This window comes from Canis lupus, chromosome 6, assembly GCF_048164855.1.
Source record: "Canis lupus baileyi chromosome 6, mCanLup2.hap1, whole genome shotgun sequence".
Taxonomy (NCBI): Eukaryota; Metazoa; Chordata; class Mammalia; order Carnivora; family Canidae; genus Canis; species Canis lupus.
The window spans coordinates 32,715,163-32,732,367 of record NC_132843.1 but is presented as its reverse complement, the minus strand read 5'-3'; the positions used below and the strand labels follow the sequence as shown (position 1 = coordinate 32,732,367).

At 33.8% G+C, this 17,205-nt stretch overlaps 1 protein-coding gene across 3 annotated transcripts in view; it reads right to left on the bottom strand.

Annotated features, from left to right (window-relative positions):
* PIK3C3 (phosphatidylinositol 3-kinase catalytic subunit type 3) overlaps window positions 1-17,205 on the bottom strand; it is a 137,086-nt gene that overhangs the window by 85,090 nt on the left and 34,791 nt on the right. For all 3 annotated transcript variants that reach the window (XM_072829415.1, XM_072829414.1, XM_072829413.1), the window contains exons 5-9: window positions 12,153-12,239; window positions 10,135-10,230; window positions 7,312-7,383; window positions 5,123-5,227; window positions 4,364-4,456 (exon numbers count right to left, since the gene is read on the bottom strand). In XM_072829415.1, the coding sequence (XP_072685516.1) occupies window positions 4,364-4,456; window positions 5,123-5,227; window positions 7,312-7,383; window positions 10,135-10,230; window positions 12,153-12,239 (453 nt within the window). The remainder of the gene's footprint in view (window positions 1-4,363; window positions 4,457-5,122; window positions 5,228-7,311; window positions 7,384-10,134; window positions 10,231-12,152; window positions 12,240-17,205) is intronic.

The window sequence follows — 17,205 nt, the reverse complement described above, 5'->3', positions numbered from 1 at the left end:
CAATTCCTAGTGCCCCTCCCAGAGGTTAAGGGGCAGGGCTGAAAATTCCAACCCTCTAGTCACTTGGTTGGTTCCTCTAGCAACCAGTCCCATCGGCAAGAGTCAATTCATTAGCATAAACGCAGGTGATGTTGAAAGCGGCTTATTACGAATAACAAAAGACACTCTTCTCATCCCTACCAGTCAGGAGGTTCCCAGGGCTTTAGAAACTGAGCCAGAAACAAAAACTAAATACATATTTCTTACTATATTACAAAATTACATTTGTGCTTCTAATACTTCCAACTCAAAAATATCTCCTCACCCTGCTCCTTCCATTTGCCCTATTTCCTTATTTCAGGCACTCAAGCCTAACTCCTGGGAGATGTCACCAAGTTTTTTTATGCATTCTCCTCTCCTTACCTAGCCCTCCAATATCACTATCAAAATCATACACGAGCCTCCTAATTAGGTCTTTTTTCATTCTCAGATATACTCCAATCCACCTTGGTTTGACTTCCTTAAAACATTACTTCTTAAGACACATTCTGTTTTTAGTGGTTTCGTATCACCAGTGAAATCCAACTCCCAAGTATAGAATTCAAGGCTCGATCTGACTCCATCTTTTCCGTTTCATAACCAATCAGACAAATCTTTGTCTCTGAACCTAACAACACACTGCCTTACTCATGCTTCTTCCCCATGAAAAATGATCATCAAATAAAAAATATCATCGAAGCTTATTCAAACTTAAGACCAATCTTTGCTCTGTGAAACTTCCTCCATATCACAACACACTGACCTTGTTCTACTCTACATTATTATACTAATTACCTAAATGTTTATTGAGAGTAACCTTTAATCAACTACATGCTTATGTTTCTCCATTTTGATTGTATACAAATAGCCTTTCCCTAAAACAGTTTTTAATTTACATGAAGACAGAGAAATGGTATCTGGACACCCAGAGTCTTGAATAATATGAAGGCAAAGAGTGGTAACCAATTCTTGCTGAACTGAATTTATTTCTGCTATGCCTCCATCATCAACTTCTTGACAGGAAGCACATATACGATATTGTCCTAATGTCACTGTCTCAGTAGCTACATCAGAAACAGCCTCACAGAACATTCAGTGCATCACTATTATCTTCACCACATGTGACTCTTCCTACTGCTCTTTTTCCCCCAAAGATAAGGCCTAGAATGACATTAGAAAGTTATTTTCAAATAACATTTTTATAAGAAGCCATTTACCATTTACTGGGTTGGAAAGTTAAAATATTCACGCTTTGAGTTTCATAAAAATAAGTTCCTTCCTACATAGTATGAACCACAAATTTGAAAATTATTCCTAAATTTCACTGGTTTGGCTAGACAAAGTGGTTACTGTGAACTTTTTAGGTGCAACATCAAATCTAGACTAGAGGGTTTTCATCCAAAGTACTTAAGACAGGTCATTTAGAAAAATAGGTGAAAAGACCAAATTTAATTAAAAAGTAAATAAGAAGTATAACTTTGTAAGAACTAATTTCTACCAATTTGTTTTCTGAGTACTGTTTTCTCTCCAAGAAATCTTTTCAGCCTCCGGGCCCAAACACCAAATAACCTAAATCAGTTTCTGAGAAACTGACACTGAAAGAATTCCTCTGTGTAAATAAATGAAGGGACAGGGGTACAAGAATATTTGTTTTCTATAAAACCCATTTAAATTATTACAAAGATACAAATGTTGCTGTGTGAATAATTCCTCTGGTCACTTCAAGGCCAATATATATATATTTGGTTTACTGGAAAGTGCTTCCCAAACATTAAAAAATATCTTTTGCTCTAACTCTAGTGATCATAAGAATCCTACAATATGTCCAGAGAATTGAAGTTTCATCACCCACCTTTCGAAAACTTGAAATCAACTAGGTAAATGAAACTTGTCACACACTTTATATCACTTCAGCATTTTATTTCTTTTGCACATATCTAGAAGTAATTGAATTTCAGTGGGAAGTGACTACTTGTTTAAACAAACAATTTGTCTTGCAAGCCTTTCTATCTAAGGCAGTTCTGCTCTGTAAATCTTTTCTATGCTTCTTGAACCCATACATTCTAACAGGTTTAATTCAATATTTCACTGTGTATTTTAGAAAAAAAACTGTGCTACATTCAAGATGCAATTTCTGTGACAAAGGTTATTCTTCATTTAACAAAGTATCATGTACCAGCTCAATCTTCTTAAAAAACACAGAAACCGGAGTTTCTACTGATGAATATTTCTTCTTTTGATGTGATGAAGAGAATAACACTCAAAGCTATGGTAAATTTAAAATTCTTCTCTTACCCTTGTTAACAATGTAAAGGAGAGTTAATATGATTCATCTACAAAGAATTTCCCAAGGTATCAATAAAAGATAAAAAAGAAAAGGTAAGAGAGTTAAGATGAGCTGCAACTGAATTTTTATATTTACTTTAGAAAATATAAAAATTTTCTCTTCTATTTCTTTTTATATTTACTTTATTTTCTTTTAAAATGCAACTGTTTCAGAAAAACAAGTAACAAAAGTAGCCAAAGACTATCTCAGGAGTTTGTAAAACATATTCATTAATTCTCATATAATTATATAATAGCTTTCTGACAGATACTAATTTTCCTGACACTTCAGTTTTGTCCCCAACCCATTTCAAAATTCCTGCTGAGGCATGTGTGTGATGTTGCAAATATTTTCTACACAATCCACTTTTCTATGACTTCACTGACCACGTTCCCTTCTAACTCAGAGATGTGAGCACATCAAGAGGTACTTCTATGCTCTTGCAAAGGTTTCCTCACCTTTGCTCTCTAAGTACTAAAAGAGACTTAACCTCACTAAGTACTAAAAGAGACTTAACATTAACAATCATTTAATCAACTCATATTAAATATGAAAAACTAAGATTCACACCGGTGAAGTGATTAACCAGAAGTCAAAAGTTTTCTCAGTGGCAAAAGGAAGACTCAGAACCAAGTCTCCAGACCCAAATCCAGTGCTGACGAATTTATCAAAATTCCCTCTCCAGAAACTTCATCAACTCCACTGTTTCATTAAGAAAAACAAATGTCGGGATCCCTGGGTGGCGCAGCGGTTTGGCACCTGCCTTTGGCCCAGGGCGTGATCCTGGAGACCCGGGATAGAATCCCATGTCGGGCTCCCGGTGCGTGGAGCCTGCTTCTCCCTCTGCCTATGTCTCTGCCTCTCTCTCTCTCTCTGTGACTATCATAAATAAATAAAAAAAAAAAAAAAAAAAGAAAAACAAATGTCTAGGGGCACCTGGGCGGCGCAGTTGGTTAAGCAGCTGACTCTTAATTTCGGCTCAGACCATGATCTCAGGTTGTGAGATCAAGCCCCACATTGGGCTCCATACTCAACACAGAATCTGCTTGAGGTTCTCTCTCTCCCTTTCCCTCGGCCCCTCCTCTCTGCTCACACATGCGTGCTCTCTCTCAAATAAGTAAATAAATCTTGAAAAAAAGAGAGATAAAAAAAGAAAGTAAAGAAAAGCAAATGTCTAGTTCTGACCTTGCCTCTATCCTGCATGCCAAGATGGATGCCACTCCACAAACTCATTAAACATTTCAAATTTCATTTCTCATACTCCCTTTCTAGCCACATCTCCTCCAAAATTCTATAGTCTTTTTTTTTTAAGATTTTATTTATTCATTCATGACAGACACACACACACACACAGAGAGAGAGAGAGAGAGAGAGAGAGAGGCAGAGACACAGGCAGAGGAGGGAGAAGCAGGCTCCATGTAGGGAACCTAATGTGGGACTCGATCCCGGGTCTCCAGGATCGCACCCCGGCCAGAAGGCGGTGCTAAACTGCTGAGCCACCAGGACTGCCCTATAGTCTTTTTAATAACATAAATAATTTGCTAGTCATCCAGGTTCAAAGACGTGAGAACAATGAAGACAGAAGTGAATCAATATTTACTCTGCATCTACTAAGTGCCAGGTATTTGGCCAGGTTATTCATCAGTATTATCTCACCTGTGAATGAAGAACTAGTATCCTTAGAAAACTGAGGAAACCAAGCCTCCAAAGTAATTCTCCTAACCTTACCTAGAAAAAAATAACCAGAAGTGCCAGAAACTGAACCCAAATCTCTCTGCCTTCCCCCATTCAAACTATGCACCTATGTATAATCTGTGCATCTACAAACTGGTACCTGTATCTTTGTGTGTATACCCTTAGTAATATGTAAAAAATGAAGTTTCACACATATTGCCCTATAACATGTTTTTTAATTTGACAGTAACACTCTATTTTTCCATGGCAGTTTACCTTCATCTTATTCATTAGCAACAAAGTTTGCAGATAAATCTCATACAGGAAAATATTCAAGATACTCACTTTCTCTTGATTAGTAAGATAATATCTAAACTTCCAAACAAGATCTTGTTCTTCATATGTAAGTTGCTTGGTTGGTGGATAACTCACAATAATCTACAACAAAGAAAAAAAAGAACTGCTTTTGTCAAATATATTCTTCCTATTTATTTCCATTTCATTTAAAATTTTTCATTTATTTAAATGTTTCTATAATAGAATTATCATAGAAGTAGGGAGAATGTATATGCAGCAGAGTAAAACTTAATTTGGTGGACTTATCAGTCTCAAAAGGATATTACTGGAGTGTAGAGGGAGAAGAGTAGATTTAAAAAGTCACACTCCATATAAAAATCTGTAACTACAGAGTTCATTTCATTCAACCAAAACCAAACTAAATTAAAATAACAAAAGTCCCCTTTCTTTCCAAAAGGAAAAAGAAAATAATAAACATCTCCCCTATCAAGTAAACACACATAATGCATGTGTGCATACCAAGGCTTCTCTCAGACAATACCTTAAAGCCAGTTTCTAAGACTGCTAAACCAAGGGAAGTATATATTTGCAGCTCTGCCTCCAGGGTTAATATATTTTCTCAAAGCCTCAAAATGATTAAACAAACAAACAAAAAAACTACAGGAAAAGCAAAATTGTCAAAATTACATAGATTTCATGGACCTGTGAAAAACATGCATTTGAATCACTCTCAAATGAAGTAGTTATCATATCAGTTGCAACCAAAGTACATATTTCTTTATGTTAATCATTTTTAAATTCTCTTACATTTAGTTGATCTCTTGTGGCAGCGTTAGGTTTGAGATCATGGTCAGAAGGCCCACTTCTTAAACTCCGGGCAAGCTTGTGGTGTTTGCTCTCAACTAAATTCTCCTATAAAATATTTATAAATATTAACCAATAATGTAAACTTCATCAAAAGGAAGTCTCAACAGCCAATAAGAAATGCAAAAGTAAATAGTTGCTTACTTGAGACCATTTTATAATACTTAACATTTTATTCTTATTACAACTTTAGTGCCCTATGTATTTTTTAAATATCACCATTTTCTTCATCTCAGGTTATAATTTCATGGGTCCTGAGATCAAGCCCCACAGCAGGCTCCACCCTCAGTAGGGAGTTTACTTGAAGATTCTCTCCTTCTGCCCCTCCCCCCATTCTCTCTCTAAAATAAATAAATCTTAAAAGAAAAAGAACAGAAATTAAATTGGGGGAAAAAAACCACCATTTTGAGATAGGGAAACTAAATATGCCCTATGCTTCACTACTGCCAAAATATGCACTTACCATTCCAGCTTCTTAAAACATCTCATAATACCCCTCATTCTCCATATATCCCCTACCTATTCAGATAAAACCTTCACTCTAAAATCTTCCCTGACAACCAGGACTAAAGCATTCCCTCTTCCTATGAGCTACTAGTGACCTGTGGATATCATGGTACTATTATCTTAGCAGTTTAACTGCCAGTAGTGACTGAGGACCGGGACGATGACCATAATGCTTGAATATATACATATTTGGTATGAACTACTTTACCTATGGCCAAAATCATTAGTTTTCAACATACTGTCTTTATTTAAAGAGATTTATTTTATTTTCACATGTGTGAACTGTCTTCTTGTGTCTTTTTCCTTTCTATTAATTGGGTTTTTTTGCTCCTTTTGACAAAGTTTTTAAGAATTCTCTATATATTATTCATCCCTTTGTGATGTATGTCAAGAAGAGTTTCTTCCAGTTTGTCCACTGTTTTTTGTGATGGTGTTTTGCCATGCAATATTTTTAATGTAGTCAAATTTATCAATCATTTCCTTTATTGCCTCTGGATTTTGAGTCATTGTTAATAAAAACATATATACAACAACAACAAAAAAAGTTTTTCCTTCCACTGAAAGTAAAGTACTAGTCAGGCTTCGTTTTTTATTACTTAAATCCTTGATTTATTTCGAATATTTCTTTATGGATGACGTGAGGTACGGGTCTGATTTAATTTTACTTTCTCCAAATAGCTACTCAGTTCCCTAGCACTATGTTCCAGTGATGAAATGTCACCTTTATCATATTTAGGATGTTTTTTTATTTTCCCAAAAGATTCCCAAGTGGCCTTTTTTTCCCCCTAATTTTGTATACTCTTTTTCCTCTATCTCTTCCTTTGATGTTGGGCCACTGATCATTACTTCCTGCTTTAATAACCTGTATTTACCTCCATCATCATGCTTTATCTTCTTTTTTTTTTATGCTTTTATCTTCTAATATGCTACTTTAAATTTACTTGGTCTGCTTAGGAAGTAACTAATCCAATTAGAAATGTAAAAAGTAAGAATAAAATGGTTCAGAGTGATATAATCAGTTGTAAGTATGAGTATCATGTTATCAATTATGCTACTAAAAAGATTTTTTGCCTGAAACGTTCTAAATTTAAAGTCACCTAATTAAAATTCTGTTGTAAAGTTACAATTCTTCATGTTTCATATTCCAAAACTATCATCTCAAAAATTGCATAGATAGGTATCTCAAAACCATTCAAGTCACCAGGATCCAAATTAGATAGTTCTAGTAGCTACAACAATCTTCTAGATTTTTCAACAAAATCAGTCTCCCTAAAATTCTCATCCATTGAACCCAGTGTCACATCCTGCTATATGATGACAATGTTTCAAATACCTGGTTCCCCAAGTTCTCACTTCCAGACTACATTCCCTAATTCTTCCAATAATTTAAATAAATGGTTCCCCAACACTAAACTATTCTGACCATATGGCCATATTTTTAGATGTTGATATTGTAAAAGTTCTACTTGAACCTGATTCCAGATAGCTAAAATGGACTTATGAGTCACTTTCAAATAACTAAGTTAGTTACAGATACACTTTTTAAAAAGAAACTCTATGATGTGGATCCAAGTCATAATCACTCTGGAGAAAAGCACTTCATAAAAAATTTGGCAATAACTCACCATAGACATCTGAGGGTCAGGAACTTTTACTATCTCAAAGCTTGTTAAAATTGGAGATGACTCATCACCATCCTGGATTATAGCATAGTAAGTTAAAAAAATAAACAGAGTTTAACCAGATGATAAGAATACATGATAATATACACTCCAATGTATTCTCCTTCTATCTAATGAACATCATTCCTCCCTTTTAAAAAAGTATCTTCTTTCGGGCAGCCTGGGTGGCGCAGTGGTTTAGTGCCGCTTGCAGCCCGGGGTGTGATCCTTGGAGACCCGGGATCGAGTCCCACATGGGGTTCCCTGCATGGAGCCTGCTTTTCCCTCTGCCTGTGTCTCTGCCTCTCTCTCTCTCTCTCTGTGTCTCTCATGAATAAATAAATAAAATCTTTAAAAAAAAAAAGTATCTTTCAACTGTATTTTAAAATACATATCCATTTTTTAACTGTTGTTGCTAATGACATATTTGGGGAAAAATAAAATCTAACAATAAAAATTTGTTACAGTTTTTGGACATAGGAGGTCTAGAAATTAGTAGATTGCTTTTGTCAGTTATTTTTAACTCTGTTTAAAATGCTAGTAGTCAAAAATAGAATGTCCTTATTTTCAAACTTAGAATAAGAAGCCACAAAGTATAATTAAATTATGACAGAAGGGACATGTTGCATCATTTGCAAAAACTACTAAGCAGATGTTGGTAACTTTTCAAGATATCACAACTGAGTTCCATTCAAAAAAGTTGGATTTTAAGCATGGAGCTAATGTTACTGTTATTTATACACAGCTAGACACTCAGCAGCATTGCTTCTACTCAAAACAATGCAAACTTGCATAAGAATTAATCCATCAATTCTTAATAAAGCTGTCCTATTTTGTTGATATTATCATTTTTGATAAGCATTGGCTTTTATTTTTATCCAAATCAGGCAAGAGAGGTAATTCAACATGATAAATGTCACTGCATACATACTGGAAAAGGCTAAACTAATTAAGGTCAAAATTCATTTCCTCACTACTGTACATCTCACATCAACCTTTTCTGTCAATTTCCAAATGCTAGTATTTCCAATGTTAGACATATGCAACCAAATCAGAATAGACTGAAGAGGGGAAGTACTGGGACTTGACTTTAGTTCAGTAATTGAGTCTTACAGAAAACCACAAATTCCCACAGCCGTTGTTTAACAGGCTGGTTCTCAGTCACAACACCAGAAAACACATTTATCAGCCCAACTGTGACAAGTAATCTTCACTAAGGCTATCTGTCACAAATGACAGGTGACAAGAAAGTCTATTTCCATTAGATTCAATACACTGGCCCAGCAATCTTTACACTAAGTGGAAATATGACAGGGTAGGTAGACAGGCATTAATTTATGAGCAATTTTCAAGAAGCCATAGAAAGGGGTTAAGAACCTTTTCAAAAATACTTGAAATTCTTCTAATTTTTATTCTGTTATTATTTCATCTATTATCAAAGCTGTCTTTCAAAAGATTCTTCACATCTCTTATGTTTGAAAGTACTAATCCCATTAGCATGTTTTTGCAATATAAATCCCATATGGTCAAAAAATAATGCTTTTAGTTACACAGAGTATAAAATGTAAAACATGATTTTATTAAAGTGTATTGGTGACAAAATGATTTCACTCACCTATATTTCCCATTTTTTCAATGTAATTTTTCTAATCAATTAATAAGCAATGTTAAGTCATCTATCCTCTTAACTTCTTTTTACCAAAGACTATCATATTAAAAAAAAAAAAAAAATGAAACAGGTTAACTTTTCCTAACCTTTTACTAAAGAGAAGGGATAGAAGCTAAAGAGAAAAAAATTATGTGTTAATTTGAGAAGTACCAGAAAAATGATCATAAATTAACTACACAAACCCTAAAACTCCATTATGAAAACTTCTTTTAAATACTTAGTTATTAAAAAAATGTATATTTTAAAAAATCACTGTGACAGCTTTAATAACTAACACCAAGGCATAAATATAATTTAGAAGTGTTGCTTCTAATAAAGATACTGCATATAAGCTTAGCTATATACTAGAAGAAATATTATTCTATTATGCCACATATCAAGTCTGTCCTCACTCAAACTGATTTAAGCACCTAAGTATTTCCACAATAATACCTGGTTTATGTAGTTCTGAACTACTTATGCAATTATTTCTATAGTGCTTAAATTAAGACCCTTCAACAACCATTTAAAGCACAGATATTTTTCAAGTAGCTACATATTAAACACACTACTTTCTTTTGCATAATGAGCAGACCAGACCAGAGCCAATCCATAAGTGCATACTTGTTATCACTCAGCCTATTGATAACATGGTTTTTAAATTCTGCATTTATTATATAAATAAATACATATTTAGGAAGTCTTTCATAAGCATACTTATGTCAGGGTCACACATCATATATACAAACTCAAATAATAAATATACCCTTAACTTTCAACAGCTTATCACTTAAAACCTGATTCCCTTTTTATTTTTCAAATGAATAATAATTGTTAATAAAGCTATTGCTTTAACGTCCTACTTGCCAATTTGCAGAACAATTAATCAAAAAGTTTTTCATCTGTTACATATTTATTGAATTCTGGAACCCAGAACTGCATTACATGAGTGATCGGCTTTTGTAATCTTGTTGTAGCTATATGATCTGATTTGTGTATATACAAACAGCTGCTGCTGACAGCTGTCTGCTGCTATCCTGCAACCAAATAATTCATCTCAGCAGGTACAACAGTAATTTTTTTTTAATGTTTCCCCTCCCCTCTACTTCAGAGACTATAAACAGTTCCAAAGCAAATACCTTTTCATAATAAACAATACCATATTCCTTATCATCACACTTGACACACCGAAACTCAACCATCAAGTACATGAAATTAGAACTTCGTTTCTCACTCTAAAAAAAAGAAAAAAAAAAGATTTTTATGAAAAATAATGATCTTCAACATTCCTTTAAAGGATCAGTATGTATCATTATTTCCAAGTCACTAATACATGATCTATCAACTTAAAATGCAATAAATTTTTATTTCATTATTATAAACACACTATTTTTTATAGTACTACAATTTTTATTACATATAGCACTATTGTTTTATCCAGTAGTGTCTACTATTCACCTATAACTCTCTTCTCAAAGTTAATGACATATCTGATTTATTCTAGTTTGGATTTTATTATATAAATTTTTGAAGATATTTTTTATTCATTTCCATGAAAACTTTTATTTCAAAAATAACGATATCTCCTACTTATAACAACCTTAAGCAAAGAACAGTTTACCCTTAAACCTTATGTCTAATCTAACTATGGAAGTATAAGAAAAACAAAAGTAAAGTATGTAACTAAAGACAGAAGCCATTTGAGTAAACAGATATAACTCTCACAAGTTTTTCACAATTTATAAATGGTCTTAAGATAATTAGCAATCATTTGTAAATTTTTATCGATATACTTTAAATATACTGAGGGACAGTTACTTTTTCTCCAACTTAACAACATGTCCCCTTAAAAAAAAGAAAAGGAAAACACTAGGACAATAATAAAGTGAAAATAAATGAAAGTCTAAAAGGGTGGTAAGTTTTAAAACAGTTTTTAAAACGGCTTTAAATCTTTATGTGTAAAATCATAAAGGTCTAAAGAAGTTACTTAAATTGTTCAGCTTTATGACACATATTATATAGTCTAATTATAGTAATGGCAATGTTCTCCTATCTTTTAAAGAGTGGGGGTGAAAAAGGTGAGCATGGGTAGACAACGTAAGCCCTACCACTGCCTTTTCTACCAAAGGCTATCTATGCTGAAGAACAGAAAAATATAAGTAAATATTCTGACTTAGCTATTTTAGGAAGGTGACTATTATAAACATTCAAAAAAGTAAACTTGTTTTCAGTTGAAATACATGAGTGTATTATGAATAAATTTAGAAAAAATGCCCAGTTTATTCATACTGAATATAAACATTGTTAGACACAACTAATTTTCTTTTTTTAAAATGAACAATAGAATTTAAGTGTTCATTGTAAAATTAAAAATATCTCTCTTTCAACCCACTATATTCTCTTTCAGAGAATATAAAATAAGTCAGTTATGCCCTGTGGTGATCACAATAAGGTAGGCATCACAAAAACTGACATTTCTCTCTCCTAATGTGATTAAAATAATTGTTCTTTCTATCTTCGTGACACAGAATTTTAGGCCACACATCTAGTATTTCAGTGCAAATATAGAAAAAAGAAAAGAAAATCTTGTTCCAGCTTTTGGAAAGAGTTTCATAGAAGCCATCTTTTAATTAAACATATTCTGGATCAAAAAACAAGATCAAGAAACAAAGTTCGTTGAAACCATGCAACTTTACTAAGGGTGCAGAGTCTTACATGTAATATAGCACATAAAACACACATATTTTAATTGGGGAGAGCAAGTACTAACAATGACTTAAGGTAATTGAAGGAAAACAGCAGCATTGTGTTGAAAGAATCCAATACTGAATTGAATCTAAACATAAGCTGCCAAATAGAGAACACACAAGTGAGGCATTCAGCTTAACCAGGCTTTACTTGTATAACACTTATGTATACATAAGTATACTTATGATGTCCACTGCCTACTTCATGGTTCAATATAACATTAAAACATAAGAAAAACAGATATTCCAAGTTTTCCGCTTATTAACACAAAACTCACAACTACAAGTAATCCTCAATGTTCTCACATTTGTGAGATAACCTGGCAATAAGCAATGCTTCTCAAAAAGTCCTGACCTAGATATCTGGAAAAAATATTTTGGGGGGTTAAAAAAAGAGGGATATAACCCACCTCATTTATCATTTCTATTTCTCTAAATGTCAATCTATCCAGCCAATCCACTTTCACCATGTGTCCTTGTCGGTGAGCTTTGGTGAGCTGCAGAATAAATGAAATGAAGAAAATTTTAACATGATTTCGTAGAAAAGAGGATAAAAATTGTAATTATCATCAACATGGTTAATTAGAAGTACCAACTAATGCAATAAGACAATAAAAAGGAAATAAACGGTATACAATGGTGAAGAAAGAAGTAAAACTGTCTTTATTTGCAGATGACACGATCATCTCTGTAGACATAAACAAAGAAAAGTAAAAAAAAAAAACAAAAACAAAAACAAAACAAAACAAAACAAAAACAAAAAACCTCCAGGGGGGGAAAAAAGCGAACAAACCTCCAGGAACTAGTAAGCATTTAGAGCAAAGTTGTAGGATACAAGGTTAACAAATGAAAGTCAATCTCTTTCCTATATACCAACAATAAACAAGTCAAATTTTAAATTAAAAACACAGTATCATTTACATTACCACCCTAAAAATGAAACTGGTATAAATATAACACCATCTCTATGAAGAAAACTACAAAAATATGTGGAACAAAATCAAAGAACAAAATAAATGGAGAGATATATTCTGTTCACAGATAGACTTGAAATTGTCAAGATGTCAGTACTTCCCAACTTGATCTATAGACTTAGTAAAATCTCAGTCAAAATCTCAGGCAGGTTATACATATCAACAAGCTGATTCTAAAGTCAATATGGAAGGGCAAACGGCCAAGAATTATGAACACAATTTTGAAGAACAACAGTTCTCGAACTGTTGTTAGTATCCAATTTCAAGACTTAATAAAGAGCTACAATAATCAAGATATTTGATTTTGAGAAAAGAAGAAACAAACAGATGAATAGAGCAGAAGAGAGAATCCAGAAATAGACCCCTTAAAGAGTCACCTAATCTTTGGCAAAGAAGCAGAGGCAATATAACAGAACAAAGACTTTCAACAAATGGTTTGGAACAATTGGTGCTCCACATGCAAAAAAAATGCATCTAGACACAGAACTTGAAACACAAAAATGAAGTCAAAATAGATCACCTAGGGATGCCTGGGTGGCTCAGTTAAGCATCTGCCTTCGGCTCAGGGCATGATCCTGGAGTCCCAGGATCGAGTCCCACATTGGGCTCCCTGAATGCAGCCTGCTTCTCCCTCTGCCTAAGTCTCTGCCTCTCTCTCTCTCTGTGTGTGTCTCTCGTGAATAAATAAATAAAATCTTAAAAAAAAAAAATAGATCACCGAAATGCAAAATTATAAAACCCCTAGAAGATAACATAGAATAAAATCTAGATGAACGTGGGTATGGAAATGACTTCTTAAATGCAACACAAAAGCACAATCCATGAAAGAAAATAACTGACAACCTGGACTTATTAAAATTAAAAACTTCTGCTCTATGAAAGACATCATCAAGAAAATGAGAAGCTACACCACAGAGTAGGAGAAAATATTTGCAAAAGACATGCCTGATAAAGGACAGTCATCCAAAACATACAAAGAACTCTTAAAATATAGTATGAAAATAAGCAACCTGGTTAAGAAAAGTGTGCCAAAGAACCTTAATGGACAGCTCATCAAAGAAGACACATAGATGGCAAATGAACAATATGTCAGGGAAATGCAAATCAAAACAAGATACCACTAAACACCTATTAAAATGGCCACAATCTGTAAACACCTATAACACCAAACGCAGATGAGGATGTGGAGCAACAGGAAGTCTCATTTATGCTGGGAATTCATTGCTACATTGGGGGAAAAAAAATAGTACAGCCACTTTGGAAGACAGTGTGGCAGTTCTTACAAAGTAAATATACTCTTACCATACGATCCAGGAATTGCATTCCTTGGTATTCACCCAAATAAGCTGAAAACATGTCCACACAAAAGCCTGCACATGGATATTTATAGCAGATTTATTCAGAATTGCCAATACTTGAAAGAATGAAGATGTCCTTCACAGGTGAATGGACAAATGTGGTACATTCAGACAATGGAGCATTATTCAGTGCTGAAAAGAAAGGAGCTATCAAACCATAAAAAGATACAGAAGAACCTAAAGTGCATACTACCACATGAAAGAAGCCAACCTGGAAATACTATATACTGTATGATTCCAACTACATGACATTCTGGAAAAGATAAAACTAAAGAGACAATAATAATATAAACAGTTGCCTGGGGTTAGCAGGGGAAGAAAAATAAATAGGTCGAAGAGAGAACTTTTAGGGCAGTGAAGCTAGCTGTATAATAATATAATGATGGATAAGTACCATTATATGTCTGTCCAAGCCCACAGAAAGTACAACACCAAGAGTGAACCCTGAGGAAAACTAAGAACTACGCGGGATTATGATGTGTCAATGCAGATTCATCAATTATAATAAATGTACCACTATGGTGGGGGGATACTGATAATGGGGGTCACTATGCAGGTATGGGAACAGAGGGCATATAAGAACTCTCTGTATCTTCCTCTTAATATTACTATGAACCTAGAACTGCTCTATAAAAATTAAATCTTTGCAAGTCTAAAAAAGGGGTAGGGTTAATGTCACCTTCTCATTTGAAACATTTTTACATATAACAGAAACCATACACAACTATCAAGATAAGAAATGCACTTGGCTAGACACTAATCATTATATTTTTTAGAAAAAATAGCTTTAAAAATTTTGTTTAAAGGTCCACAATCTGCCATTTAAACATGTTAAAAAATAATGAAGTCTTTCCTAAAAGTATCTCCATGTTCTACATTTCTTATATTTTGATTATAAAGAGAGAAATTTATAGTAAGAACAGTTTCTCAAATGGGAAATAAACTACTTTGTCTATTTCCTTCCCATCTCTCAATCTAAAGAAATTATAAAAACTAAGTTACATACAGTTAGGCATTTCTCTGAGGTCTATAATTTAATATTCCAAGATTTAAGGGCATACATGTGCAAGTGTGTTTTAATTTTAAGAAGCAGTGATTAAAGGATTAACAGTAAAAAAGAACTGGCAGTAAGAAAATAATTTCTGGAGTTGCAGTTGACAGAGCCCTATGAAGATCTTACATATCAATCTACCCTTGGTTTCAGAAATTAAATAATGCATTGATACTTCAAATCCACAGAGAATGAGACAATTTCCAAGGTCCTCAAATTGGAACAAGATTTTATTAGAAAGTGTAATTTAAACAGCAATATTCATGTTTCAAAACCTCTCTTTCTGGGGATCCCTGGGTGGCGCAGCGGTTTAGCGCCTGCCTTTGGCCCAGGGCACGATCCTGGAGACCCAGGATCGAATCCCACGTCGGGCTCCCGGTGCATGGAGCCTGCTTCTCCCTCTGCCTGTGTCTCTGCCTCTCTCTCTCTCTCTGTGTGACTATCATAAATAAATAAAAAATTTAAAAAAAAACAAAACAAAACAAAACAAAAAAAACCTCTCTTTCTTTTTAACAAACTCATAGCATAAAGCAAAACTGGGCAGCAAAGCCCTACAGAATGGTTTGTATTTCGTTTCCATCATATATGTTATGATGGTATTCCTACAAGGACGCCAACACTTCTAACAATTATTAGCTCTCAAGGAACTAAAAACCTTCTTTAATATTCTTTATCTTCTTCAACTAAGGAATTCTCAGCATAACTACGTGGCCATACTATTTCAGAAGTAAAAACAGTAACTTCATACAAAAATTTTGAGGACCATTGTAATATAAAAATATCACCTTAGCTTTCTTCCAAATAACAAATTCCTTTTTACCCGAGGTAATATCTAAATGAAAATGGATAAGGCAATATCAGTGCTTAGCGTAATTCCTCATATAAGACAGGGACTAAGCATTTTGTTGAAGTTTAAGCAAATACACTATGATCGTGGAAAGAGACCAAGAATTAGTCACAAGGAAACCAAAGAACACTAGGCAATGTGACCTAAAGGGAGTACTAGAGTTGGAGCCAGAAGACCTGGGTTCTAAACCTAGCACTCCATTTTCCAACTCTCATTTTTTAATTGAACTATTCTTGATGTACAGCATTACATTAGGTTCAAGTGTACAACATAGTGATTAAACAAGTCTACACATTATGCTATGCTCACCACAGTATGCTATGCTATGCTAACAATTTAAGTCTGTCATGTTTGAACCCATATCTACAAAATAAAAGTATTAACTTCTATTCCTATTCCCAAAATTCAAAGAAGATAACTGATGGAAAATATAACAGTAGTTATTATTTCCCATAGTCCATCAAGATTTTTATTCTTGCTCACTTTGCAACATGTTCCAAACTAGTTTTTGAAATCAATGAAAATATAAAGGGTCCATACTATAGGATTTGCTTTTATGAACAAAAGTTAACACTAAAAATCAGTAATTAGACTTTATATGATTAGACATAATATAGTAAGAAAGAAAAGAAAAATAACACTTATTTCACATGCCAAATTTTTGGTACTTTTTATAACCTAACCACACTATAAAGTAGATAGTTCTGACCCCAATTTGCAGGTGATTATCAACTACTACAAGGAAGTGGCAGAACGAGGATTTAAATCCCAGGTCTATGTGATTCTATAGTCCATGCTCCTTCCACCAGTTTTGCTGCCCTCTTTACTGATGCACTCTTTAGGAAGATATTTAGTTAAACTAATTTCTGTAATGTATTGAACACTAGTTTCCTATGCATGATATAGTATATCAGCGTAGGTGATTCTACGCTGGTTACCTCTGAGGCAAGAATCAGGAATAGCAAATTAAGTTTAGGTGCGGGAGAATGTAGTAGGGCTTTCTTTCCCTTACTATATCATCAGACAGGTCATAAATTTTCTGAGGTCATTTTCACTAGTTCCAGAATTCATGTTTTCTGCTAATACATATTATTTCTTACGTAGCATATAACCAGCTTCTCCATTTGAATACTATAGATGACCATTCTCAACCATACAGATAGCCACCAAAGAATGAGTGGTCAGGATGGCAGTACCATAAATTGGTAAAGTCACAAGTTTAAATTATCCTAG